At 33.8% G+C, this 13,706-nt stretch overlaps 1 protein-coding gene across 49 annotated transcripts in view; it reads left to right on the plus strand.

Moving 5' to 3' along the window:
• Rims2 (regulating synaptic membrane exocytosis 2) overlaps nt 1-13,706 on the plus strand; it is a 482,991-nt gene that overhangs the window by 266,356 nt on the left and 202,929 nt on the right. For 24 of the 49 annotated variants that reach the window (XM_029469473.1, XM_029469477.1, XM_029469463.1 and 21 more), the window contains 4 exons: nt 2,941-2,988; nt 5,913-6,043; nt 10,291-10,462; nt 12,419-12,572. In XM_029469473.1, coding sequence (XP_029325333.1) covers nt 2,941-2,988; nt 5,913-6,043; nt 10,291-10,462; nt 12,419-12,572 — 505 coding nt within the window. The remainder of the gene's footprint in view (nt 1-2,940; nt 2,989-5,912; nt 6,044-10,290; nt 10,463-12,418; nt 12,573-13,706) is intronic. The other 25 variants (XM_029469501.1, XM_029469498.1, XM_021184232.2 and 22 more) reach the window with 2 other exon arrangements.

Consider the following 13,706-nt stretch of genomic DNA (forward strand, 5'->3'; position numbering starts at 1 on the left):
TTCTTCTTCTTCTTCTTCTTCTTCTTCTTCTTCTTCTTCTTCTTCTTCTTCTTCTTCTTCTTCTTCTTCTTCTTCTTCTTCTTTCTTCTTCTTCTGTCATTTTTTATTGGGAATTTTATTGATTTACATTTAAAATGTTATCCTCTTTCCTGATTCCCTCCCCAGAAAGCCCCTATCCCGTTCCCCCTCCTCCTGCTTCTATGAGGGTGTGCCCCTACCCACACTTCCACTCACACCTCCCCACTCTTGCATTCTCCTACACTGGGGCATCAAGCCTTCACAGCACCAAGAGCCCCTTTTCCCTTTGATGCCCGACAAGGCCATCCTCTGCTACATATACAGCTGGAGCCATGAGTCCCTCCATATCTACTCCTTAGTTGGTGGTTTAGACCCTGGGAACTCTATTTGGTTGATATTGTTGCTCTTCCTATGGGGTTGCAAACCCGTCCAGCTCCTTCAGTTCTTTTTCTAACTCCTCCATTGGGGACCCCATGCTCAGTCTAAAGGTTGGCTGTGAGCATCTACTTCTGTATTTGTCAGGCTCTAGCAGAGCCTCTCAGGAGACAGCTATATTAGGCTCTTGTCAGCATGCACTTCTTGGCATCCACAATAGTGTCTGGGTTTGGTGACTGTATATGGGATGGATCCCCAGGTGGGGCAGTTTCTGGATGGCCTTTCCTTCAGTCTCTGCTCTTCTTTCAATTTTTATTTTTGGACTTTAATGTTTTAATACTTTATTCTTAAAACATCTATGTTCTAGATGCATTGCATGAAAAGCATGTCCTAAAGATTGTAGTACAAGGAGTAGTGAAAAGTGACATTAGGCATTCATAGGTTGTGGTGTGCAGTTTTAGATTCGTCATTTGTATGAAGCCTTAACTGTTACAAATCGCCATTTGTAATCACCATTCCACATAAACTACTTAGGTCTGTAGCATAGACAGCCACAGCAGTAAAGGAACAGAGTGATTGGAGGCTGCGGAGTGTTTTCCTGGGGTAATGGCCAAGGTTTAAACTATAGAAAACGAGAATCTCATAGCTTTCCAGTGCAGTAACTACTCCTGAATTTTAAGCCTCTAAATGGTTTATTGTATGTTTTGTATATTTTACATCATTAAAAATGTCACCTATGTACAGCATGTTCTATAGTTATCGTTAATGTACAAACTCATGAGTAAACATAAGGTTTAAAAATGTTTTTAGAAATCTGATAGCTGCTTATTTCAGGTTCTTTTAGATAATGGAAAACTGTTTACTATAAAGAATTTATTATTTTGAATATAATCTTTTTAAAGCAGAGCCTTCATTTTATGAGGTAAAATGTCTTTTCAAAGATCTCCTTTTCTTGGTGTATTTTATTCACACCACTGTAGAGATGTGAGCTAGAAAAATGAAATCTCTAAAGCTCCTTATCCTTCAGCACTTCTAGTTAATCCACTGGAGTTTCCACTCCTGACTCACTAAAGCATCCTCCAATGCAGATTTATGCAGACAGACTTTTTAAAAATATAACTTTCCATATCTGAACACTTCCTCTTTGGGACAAAACTCAGATTTGGTACTTAATTTTTGGAGAACAACAACTCCTGGTGACCAACAGTCTATAGTGAAAGTTGTTTTCCTTCAGATTTTAGATTTTTTTTCTTATCATGGGTGCCCAACAGTCTGCTGTGAAGGTTGTTTTCAGGGTTTTAGTGACAGTGGGAATGACAGAAGGAAACCCTTGGCTATGTGTGGCAAAAGTGAAGAGGCGATGGAATCTGTTGAAGGGGAGCAGAATGAGATGTTCTGAATCCATTCTCAGATGCAGACATGTGCTCTGATTTTATTCTTGACCTATCATTGACAGCTATAAGTTAGGTTATTATGATTTTTTTTAATTCTTAGAAATGGTTTTAAAGTAAAAGCTTGAAAATTCAGAAGAGAAATGTGATGTTCTTTCCTGATAATCATGTTTTACTTCCTGTGTATTTTATACCAGTCTTTGAGCATTTAAAGCATTAGGTTCACCTAGCCCTTTTTCATGTATTTTCTCCCCTTCCATTTTGGGGATTAGAGCAGTGACTTCCCACATTTGTTGGGAATATCATACAGTAATGATCATGCCATAAATGTTCAGAAAAATAAAGAACTCTAAGTAAAAAGCAACAACCAAGATAGTGCTGTTAGTAGACATGATTAGGAGTTAACAGTATCTCAAGCAAGGTATCCTGCCTTGGGTCCAGTGCCCTCTTTCCACCATACTTAACTGTTCTTAATATATGGACAATTAGGCTTCTGGTTCGGTAGGCTTCATATGCATACACTTATACAATTGTGGATCAATTTTTTAATAAATCTATTGAACAGCTATAGATTTTATATTATAATTATTTCTTAAATAGCAATACACCAACAACTTGTAACATTTACATTATATTTCATATTGTAACTAATCTAGAGATGATTGAAAGCATTTGAGATCCTGTATGTTTTGTGCATATACTGTGCCATTTTACATAAAGGATTTGAACACTGATGGATGGTATTTGTGGGTCTGCTGGACCAAGCACCCATGGATATCATGGGCTGTAGTATGTGGAAGGGTAAAGTTTCACATTTCTTGTTTTGGTGGTTATCCTTTAGTTACTGTTGAAAGTTGTATAATCCTATGCTCTTTCTTGTAGGTTCAGTCTTAATTCCTATGATATTAACTATGTTTTAAGAATATGATTAAATAAATTGTAAAACTTTTAGAATATTTTGAATAGTTTTCATTTATGTTAGCACTTGGAAATATTTATTTTTATAATGAATTACTTAATTTAAATATATTGTCATGGAAAAGTCATATTTAAGGGATCGTTTTATGTGTTTATTTTTACTTTTGGTCTTTTAGTTCCAGCATATTGTCCTCTTTGGTTTTGTTTTATTGCTTTTTTCTTTAATTTTGCTTACCAGAGCCAAAGCCTTAGTAGAAGAACAACGCCTTTTGTTCCTAGGGTTCAGGTAAAGGCTTTGTCTGCCTGATAGAGACTAAAGTTGTGTTTTATCCCTTATTTGTATGTTTGGAAAATGCGTAGTAGGAACACTTTTTTTGGTATGTTGCTCCAAACCATACTATTGACTTACAAATCATTTTATAAGGCAGCTTGTAAAATTCTGCATGGAGATTAGAATATTGAATACAAATTTAAAGAGACAATTATTGTTAGTTATTTTGTAAGTAAATGAAGTACTCGAATGTATAGGTTTCAAATGAGGTTAACTCATTTACTGAAATAGCTAATTTTAAATCCTAGATATTTTCTTTTATTAAACAAATGTTGCTGTCTCTTTAAATCATTCATTATACCACATCACATTCACATTCTCTTGCATTTTCCAAGTAATGACTCCTTGAGATTGGCAAATATATTTGTACCTTATTTAATATACAATTTTTTTTGCATTTATTATGTAAGAATCTTACTTTTGGAGTTTGGAAGAACAAAAATCATAATCCAAATAATATATATATTATTTTGCTTGTATTCTATCATTGCTGTTGCTTTTTATACATACTACTTGGGTACAAGTTGTTTGCCTCTTTTCATTAGGCTATTGTTTATATGGTCCAGTATGCAAACATAGTTATTTTAAAAGTAGTATTTTGCCTTCCCTGCTTTGGTGCATGTTTTTAAATAAATTGTTGGCTTTGAATAATATTTCTAAATAACTAAAATATTAATTCTATATATTAAAATATTAATATCATATAATATAAAATATTGATGTCTGATGCTAGACTTTTGTTGTGAACGGTTTAAATTGGATACAGAGTAAAGATGCAAAGAAAGGATAGTCATATTAAACAGTTAAAATGATACAAATATTTTTATTACATTAATTGAGCTAAGGCTTGTCATTTGATAGAATTATTAGTTATATTTGGGGGAATAAATATTTATGCTTTAAGTATTTATTTTTAAAACACAGGTTTAAAAATATGATAAATAACATAGATCATAAAATATTCTTTGGGTTGGATATCTATTAAAAACTTCAATGTACTCCTTTATAAAATTCAAAATTAGATCTGTTATTAAATGCCAAATTCAAGACAACTTCCTAAAAATTCCAATTTTGATCAGATGTAGTAAGATTGGTTCTTACTTAATAGTGTTAATACTAACATGTCTGGACGATTAATTTAGGCAATGGCATACTGAATCAGCAGAATGAAAACAGTGATGCTAATGTCTGTTTACTGAAGAGATAACAGTGTTACATCATAGCACTTGGTTTTGCAGGGAAATCTGAGGAATAAAAAATTAAACCTGTTGCCATTATTGACGTGGAGAATTTCTAAATTAATCTGGGTTTGATCACAGGTTTTAGAAGCTATAATGTTTGTCTACATTTCCTTCATCCCATGAACAATCAAACATTTGACTTTCCTTATTTTTCTCTCTAGCTTTTGTTAAAAGAATAGTTTATTCTCTGTGTTTTCTAATCCTTATCTATATCTTGAACTCTAATATTGCTAAGCAAGCAAATTTAAAAATTTTCCTTTCAAGCTTTTGAGGTAGCCCCCAGCCCCTATTCAGTTTCTGGTCCTTTGATTTCTTCTTAGAGACAGGGTTTTGCTCTGTGGCCCACGTAGCTTCAATTTCATTATTAACCCAGATTACCCTAGGTCTGTAGCTTGGTCACATTTCTCTTCCTTTGCTCTTCCCAGTGCTGGTGTTTCAAGTATGAATCACTATGTTTAGCCATGAGACATCTTTTTCTTTGGGATGGGGCATGGCCCTTGATCCTTTGGATTAAAGTTCTGATTCTTAAAATTCTAAAAAAAATCTGTTTAATTCATAGGTAAAAAGCTAGCCTATAAATTTATAACTTTATAATAAGCCAAATAATAGCAGACTGTCGGATATTTATTAAACACAGCTTTAGAAAATCTCATTGAAGTCTAATTTTGAACTTCTTAGCTATTAGAAAATACTAGTTATATAGTAGGATAAAACCATTTTAAAATTCGAACCGAAGAAACATGAAAACTAGTAATAATTACTTTTATAGTTTGGATATCGCTTATTCTTATTCTTGTAAGAGGCTTCATTTCTTTTAGCCCCAACAAGGCAAGATGATACTAAATGTTAGGTAATGCATGGATCTTTTCTAGATCCTGATAGAGAGGATACTCATTGAGCTAAGGGGGAAGGTCTGAAGTTGCAGGGGGTGATAACTTTTAAAAGAATTTAGGAGTAGGAGGGTGTAAAGTGCTAATCCCTGACTATGATATAGCAACATTACACACATTTTTAATTTAAAATTATAAAGTAAAAGTTTATTATTTTAAGGATGCCAAGTGTTTCTTCACTGAAGAAGGAACCATGCCTCTAAAAAAATTTTAAAGGTGAATTTATTATAGTTTTAAATACAAACTAAGGGAACCTATTAAAGCTTCTAATAAGCCTTCGTATATCGTCTGACATCTGTCTTACTATAGAGACACAAACATGTGCTTGAAGATTCCCTCTGAATACCATTGCTTGTCACTTTTAACACACTGCAATTAGAACATGTATTTTCAATGCAAAGGTGAACAAAAAAAAATGTAGGGATTTCTAAATGAAAATGGATGTGGAGAAATCATTATGTGCAAATTATGAAATATAATAGTATAATTATTATATGTTCATTAATAACTTATCACATAAGCATAATAAAAACCCAAGTGATTTATCAATGAAACCAAGACATTAGAATCGATCAATTTATTCATTGAAGTTATTATAGTATATCCTTTTAGTTTAACAAATCACAGTGTACTGGGAAAAATGTTCTTTCTCTTAATATTAATTTTAGAGGATGGTATAAAGATTGGAAATGCAAGCATGTTTTGATAGTAAATTTTGAGCTGATAAATTAATGTTTTTGCTTTTCAGATAAAACTATGGTTTGACAAGGTTGGTCACCAGTTGATAGTTACAATTTTGGGAGCAAAGGATCTCCCTTCCAGGGAAGATGGGAGGCCAAGGAATCCTTATGTTAAAATTTACTTCCTTCCAGATAGAAGGTAGGGATTTCACACTAATATATATGTGCTCTTTAAAATAAATGCGAAAGCAAAGACTCTTTTGGTTTGTATCATTCACTGTTTTATGCCAGCAATGATATACTTGTGAAATTGATAGATATAATCATTCCAATGTATCACAAATAACAGTATGTATCTGAGGTTAGTTTCAAAGTTTGCATTTACTATATATGATTTTATTTAACTATTTGGTTTAAACACCTGCATATTGTATTTCTTAAATAATATATTTTATATGCCAAAATTATTGAAATTTATTTTTAAATAAAAATTTTAGGTAGATTGTTTAATAAACAAAACTGGAACAGAACGTAAATTTTTTCATGTTATTCTTCACTTTTTACCTCTTGACCATATTGATTTTGAGGTTTGTTTGTTTTGTTATAACTACATTACATAAAATTAACAGATATGTTTTTTTTTAATCACCTATATTGTCCAACTACCACTGGGCCCAAAGTGATCTCCTTTAAGGACTGTATTTTGATTTTTGTCATGAATTATTTTGTTCTACACAGATTTTAAATGTCTTTAGGACTGGAGAAATATTTCCACAGAAGTATTGTAATCAATCTTAATTTCAGGCATATCAGAATAAAGGGATGCCAGCAAGCATGGTGAAAATGGAGGAGGGGTCGGTACCTCCCATTTATCTGTCTCTGCTTTCCTGGGCTTTGTTTATCACTTCTCAGTCATTTTTCTAGGGTCAGGGGTTGCTCTGCACACATCTTCAGTTTGTTTACACACCTTTGTTTCATAATTATTTTAAGCAGAAAATTCCTCAAAATTGAGTTGTATGTATACTTGTTAGTTCAGAATCACAAAAAAAAAAAAAAGAAAAGAAAAGAAAAGAAAAGAGACCACTGCTCCAATTTTAGTGTTTTGAAAAGGCAGATTTATTTAACTCTTGATCAAAAGAACTCTGAAGAGGGGACATACTGAGACAAGAAGTAAACTTGGGTTTTAATCCAATTTTTGTAGTGACCACATCTTTCCCCATTGGCTGGGTGGGATCTCACTGTCTTATTTAATTGGGTAATCTGAAAAGAACTGGCTCCTTGGAAGGAGCCTGAAAGGGGACCATTACTCCCAACAGAAAAGAATCATTGCTCCAGGCCATGAATTCCTGGAATGAAGCTGGACATGTGAGTAAACAGAGATCAATTCGTGTAGCAGTTAGAACATTTACATGACAGTTTTACAAGGTGGGAAGGCTAAAAAATTTGAGTTCCCTGCCCTAAAGTCAAGAGTTATAAAGTTTGCCTATCATCTGAGCAATCTAGCAGAGACAAAGGAAGCAGAGCATTCAAGATTGTATTTTACCTGATACATTTTAAACTACAGACAGTAAGCCAATGCCCCAGAGTGCATTCATGGCACAGTGCTTAGTTATCAGAAGTCCCTCACTATATAATTTTGTTATGAAGTTAACTTGAAAAGACTCTGACTATGTAGTCTTTTTTGTTGAGAGATACATTTTGAAATATAAGAAAGAAAAAATTATCCATAATTGGAATGGCCAGATAGAACCTAAATTTTGGCTGAATGATAGCTATTACAGCCAAATTATCATAGTACCCTGGCACTTACATTATTTGAGTCCTTAGTACAGAGAGTTTTATTGCTGTTCCAACCCTGGGGGATGAACTGACATAAACCACATCAAGTTTTGCCTTTTTACTATGCCTTTGTTTTCGAGTTACTTGCATGTCAACAATTGAAATGGTAAATATTATATATATATATATATATATATATATAATGTTTTTATTTTTAAAGTATACTTCTTCTTCTTCTTCTCTCTCTCTCTGTATGTATGTATGTATGTATGTATGTATGTATATATGTATATATGTATATATGTATATATGTATATATGTATGGTTTGTGTCCTTGCCATAGCACTCACAGGAAAGTCAAAACAAGTTTTGAGAGTTAGTTCTCTGCCTCCTCTATGTGGTTTAGGGCGTTAATTTTAGGTGTCAGTTATGGAGGAAAGCATGTGCTATAGCCAACCAAGCCATGGTATCTTCCCACATTTATTTTATTTTATTTTATTTTTTATTTATTTATTTTATATAGCTGTCTTCAGACACACCAGAAGAGGGCATCAGATCCCATTACAGATGGTTGTGAGCCACCATGTGGTTGCTAGGAATTGAACTCAGGACCTCTGGAAGAGCAGTCAGTGCTCTTAACCACTGAGCCATCTCTCCAGCACCCACATTTTATTTTTAAGAGACTGAAAGTTTACTGATTTTTTTCTTGATTAGGTTTTGTTATTTAATTTTATATTACTTTGCTTAGTTTTTCTTCTTTTTTGAGGTTAAATGAAAGGCATTTCTCTTTACCTTGTTTTCTATATTCCAGGTACAGTGTTTAACTTTATTTTTAACCTCAAAGAGTGTGAGCTATTAGAACCTTTTACTCAGGTCACCTTTCAGCTGAGGTATTTGTCAGATACCAAATATTTGAGAACAGTTAAATACTTTTCAAGTTGTACTTTTCAAGGCTGTGCTATAGTTTAACCTTTAATAGGGTTTTTTTTTTTTTTTTGCAATTCTGAGAAAATTACATTATCATCTTACTCTTCTCTATTCTTTCGACCGAGTTTTTTACACATGAATAAGATAATAAACATTAACTATTAATTTAATTTTTCCTGATAATTTTTTAGGAAAATATTATTGAATAGATGAAATAACAGTTTATATTTAATTAATAAGACTTCTTGGAGCTTCAGTGAGGTATAGAAGATATATCTGCTCCAATCATTGTAGTCAAAACACATTTTCTATATCATGTTATGTAAAGGTAATATTTTGAAAAAAAATTCGTTTTGACCGCAAATAATATTTCATTCCTTTTTAAATTTTGAAAACAGTTGTCAAGTTTTTTGATTATTGGTTTTTTTAAAATTTTTAATATTTTTTTATTACATATTTTCCTCAATTACATTTCCAATGCTATCCCAAAAGTCCCCCATTCCCCCCCCCCACTTCCCTACCCACCCATTCCCATTCTTTTGGCCCTGGCATTCCCCTGTATTGGGGCATATAAAGTTTGCAAGTCCAATGGGCCTCTCTTTCCAGTGATGGCCAACTAGGCCATCTTTCGATACTAAGTTAAACAGAAATTCAAAGTGCTAAAGTGAGATTAAGCTCATTTAAATTTCATTGAACAAATGTTTACTGCATTGCCTGCAGAGTATGGATTTATTTTATTTTTAGTAACCTATTTAAAATATACCTGCATAAATTAGTATGTTTTTAAATACAATTAGTAAATACCATGGTTGCAATTTGATGGTTTCAGTTACATATTTAAGAAAAGAAAAACCCATTTCTTTGCACTCGTTGACAATGAGGTTTTTCTCATAGTTCTTCTGGGGAGATGGTGGTGGAGCTTTCAAAGCACTTGTGTTTGTAGGGACTCGAGGAAGCAGTCCTGCCTCTGCTCACTGTAGGAATTCCTTCTTAATGGTTGAGCTTTGCCTTTCATGTCTTCAGTTAAGCTAATGACTTATTCTTCCAGCGTCCTTCAGATTCCAGTTCTAATTAGAGTCAATCCTCCACTTCTCATCTTTAATCTTCTATTTTAAAATGTATCTTAATGTTAAACTATATGTTAAAATATATTTTAACATACTCAATGGCATTGTATTATAAGGCACATATGTAATTTATAAATATGAGGTACATATAAATGATATGCATTCAGTTAAAATACTTCCTACCCAGAGATAGTCCATCAAAGTAAGTATGAAAGTCTCCTAGCTGTAAGTCCCATCTGTCAATTATCCTCTATTTCCATCAAACATGATTTTGAGGACCTTACAAAGAAGCAGTATTCTGTGTCTTTAAAAGCAGGGGTTGGTCTTTCCTTTCCTTTCCTGTTCTTTTTTTCTTTTTCTTTTTTCTCAAAAAGCAAATAGTATTTCTTATTTGAGACAAAATTCTTAAAATATATATTACAGTTGCTTGTTAGCTACTTTCATAAAGTAAACATTGCAATTTATGTATTTTCTTTTTACAATTAGCTTTCTGCAGATTAAGTGAAGAGGTTTATTTGAGCTAATACTCTGATTAAGTCACAGCATGATATGCCTTAATGTAGCTGGGAATATAAACCTTACTTGACTTTTTCCCTGAGAAATTTTAAATTTCTAAAATATAGAGCAAAAAACCTTGTATTTAAGTTTGCATATTTTCATTTTATTAAAATAGTGATAAAAATAAGAGAAGAACAAAAACAGTCAAGAAAACTTTGGAACCCAAATGGAACCAGACTTTCATTTATTCTCCTGTCCACCGAAGAGAATTCCGGGAACGGATGCTCGAAATTACCCTTTGGGATCAAGCTAGAGTTCGAGAAGAAGAGAGTGAATTCTTAGGAGAGGTACCTGGAAGTCGTTAAAGTTGAAGCTTCTCCGACCTTTCTGTTGTGTAAATAATTGTTATCAGTAGTGTCACAATTTTAAATGTCTTAATTTAGCAGAACAAATTCACTGCTTAAAGATAAAACTGAGTGATATTAAAGAAAACAATATTTGTAGAGATCCTTAGCAAAGCTGGGTGTGTAAGCAGTAATCTATGCCTATACTCTCAGCTCCTAGGGAAGCTGATCGTTTGATTCAAGAATTCAAGTACAGTGAGGGTAACGTGGGGCGGCTCAGTCTCAAAACCCAAAACTTGTACCAAAGCAAACAAAACTCCATGATGATAAAGGGCTGGGGAAGAAACCTCAGGGTGTGCCGGTAAAGGTTGATTTGCACTTGATACATACACTGTTGCTTGTACAGTGTTTGCAGCTTTTGTTATTTTATTCCTTGATTATTCTGTAAGCCATATAATGTATTGGTCATTTTTTTCTATGGGTTTACCTCAAGAATTTGTAACTTACTGTGGATTAGATATTGTTATGATGAGAATGTAGTAGGAATAAATAATTGCTGTGCTGCACTGAAGTGGTCAAAAGAAGCATTCACAGCTGGGCAGTGGTGGCGCACGCCTTTAATCCCAGCACTCTGGAGGCAGAGGCAGGCGGATTTCTGAGTTCTAGGCCAGCCTGGTCTACAAAGTGAGTTCCAGAACAGCCAGGGCTACACAGAGAAACCCTGTCTCGAGAAACCAAAAAAAAAAAAAAAAAAAAAAAAAAGAATTCACAATATTCACAAGATTAGCATTCTACATAGTCAAAAAGACTGAGATTTCTGCAGAAAGAAAACCAGGGCATCAAGGTTGGTGAGTTTGGGACAGCTCCCTCAAGTTGGCAGGGAGGGAATGAAGCTTTCTGGTACTATCACTTTCTAGCTCTGTGTCCAGCAAGGTCATCTGTCCTGCATCAGTTTCCCTCTTTAGCCAAGTGTAAATAATTATAATGTGCAGCTCAATCCTTTAATCAAAGGATTAAATGAGTATAGAATGTGTTAACACGGCATCATAGTGCCTCTAATATTGAAAATGTATAAGAAACATTTAGACCTAGCAAAATAACAGCATTTGCCTGTTTACTTGTAGCTAAATAACAGAGTGACTTACCATTTTATTTTCCCATGGTAGATCTGCACAAGCTCTGTCATGCTTGCAGAACAATCTCAAGGAAAACAGAAAATCATTTCTATAAACTGATTTCTCCTATAATTAAAAATCATATATAGGATGCTATAGTACACACAACACACCAGTTCTTGCCTTTCTATCCATTATTAACTAACGTATCTGGAGCCAGTGATGTGCTGTTCTCGTTTTGAACTGTGAGTGGTATGGCTCAGTGCACGTAACATTTTAGGGAAGAAAACTTCATTTTATCTCTGTTACCAACAAGCTTATTTGACCTTAAGTCATTTTTTGGCCTATTTTTAGCTTTAGAATCCTTTTTATATGACAAAGATAATCATTTTTTATTCATAATAGAAATAAATAATGTGGTATGGATGGTTGTTAATAATTAATTTTTCTTGTCCTTTATGTTATTATAAAATTACTATTATGCTAGGAACTGTAAATTAAAATGCTTTTTTGAGTTTGAAAATAAAAGATAAAATCAATTATCATGGTCAGCTTAAAAATAAAATTGCTATTCATTTTGTATAAAATATTGTAAATTTAATACTGTCTTAGTTGGATGGTCAAGGTCTATATAATAAATGTAGCTATTTAAAGTATAAAATCACTAAAATATTAGAAAAATTGTTTCTCATTTAATTACCGTCAAAACATTGCTGACAATTTGATGACATTAAATATATTGCTTTGTTGTAACAGAATTGCTGAGATGATATAAAAGTTATAAGGCTATTGAAGAGATTGTATTTTTATTGGTATGACAGGCCTTTGTGTCTTTGCTTTGTAGATTTTAATTGAATTGGAAACAGCTCTGCTAGATGATGAGCCACACTGGTATAAGCTGCAGACCCATGATGTCTCCTCATTGCCACTCCCTCGCCCTTCCCCATATCTGCCCCGGAGGCAGCTCCATGGAGAGAGCCCAACACGCAGGCTGCAAAGTAAGTTTTGCAAACTTTGTCATACTTTCATTGAATTTTTTGTCTAATAGTGATTGTACATCTGACAGTGAAAACAGCATTATAATTGCTAATGAGCGTTTGTTTGTGTTTTTATGACTACTATTGTGGTTTTTAATAATTTAAAACAGTAACATCAGGTTATAAGTATTCATGTGCACAATATTAAAATCATTCCATTTGCATATTATATAACATCAAATATATACAACTTTTTGGAGGTATTAGTATTTAGAGGTACAATATTAGTATTATTAGTATTTGGAGGTCCAGTATTGACTGTAGGAATGAGATAGCTAATATACTAAAGCTTGGGTAGCTGTAGTTACATAAAAATGTGGGGGGACTTAGAGCACACTACCTCATCTTCTAGTTAGTGGCTGGGAGCTGGCTGGGTAACGTGCTCTGCAACCAGAGGACCTGATTTGAAATTCCCAGCAACCACATGAGCAGCTGGCACACAGTCCCAGCTCTGTGAAAGTCAACAAGGCAGATCCCCGAGGTTCACTGAAGAGACGCCCCAGCCCTTCTGGAGAGCACAGATCCAGGGAGAAACTGTCTCAGAAGAGTGTACATAGACAGTGGTATCCAGTTGACTTCTGACCTCCACACATGCGCACATTGCCTATGTGCATACGTATGTGTATGTGCATATAAACATTTAACACTTACATCCACGTGTGCATGCACACACACATGTAGACATACTCAATCTATCAGCTTCAAATACAAACCGGTAGATTTGTTCTTGTGTTAATTAGTAGCAACTGTATCAGGTCACTCTACATTAACTTTGTACAGTTTCATAGTGTTCTTGCAGATTGAAAAATGCTACCCCTGGCTTCTCCTTCACCTGTTAGTTGTGCTTTTCTCACAAATAAGTGGTAGAGCCCTGAGAAGAAGGCTTGATGTCCTCACTGTCACCTGTGAGCTGTGTTATCTTCATGTGGTCACAGTAAAATGCTTTACTAACATTTCTGTCAGGTGTAAGTTGGCTGGTATTGGTAAGATTTCATAAGTGTTCAGTTATAAGCAACAAACCACGTTGTTACTTGTTGCTTGTGAGAAGTATGCCTGACAGTCACAACTATTTTCCAGATAGATCACCTCCTTTCT

This window comes from Mus caroli, chromosome 15 (genome assembly GCF_900094665.2).
Source record: "Mus caroli chromosome 15, CAROLI_EIJ_v1.1, whole genome shotgun sequence".
Classification (NCBI taxonomy): domain Eukaryota; kingdom Metazoa; phylum Chordata; class Mammalia; order Rodentia; family Muridae; genus Mus; species Mus caroli.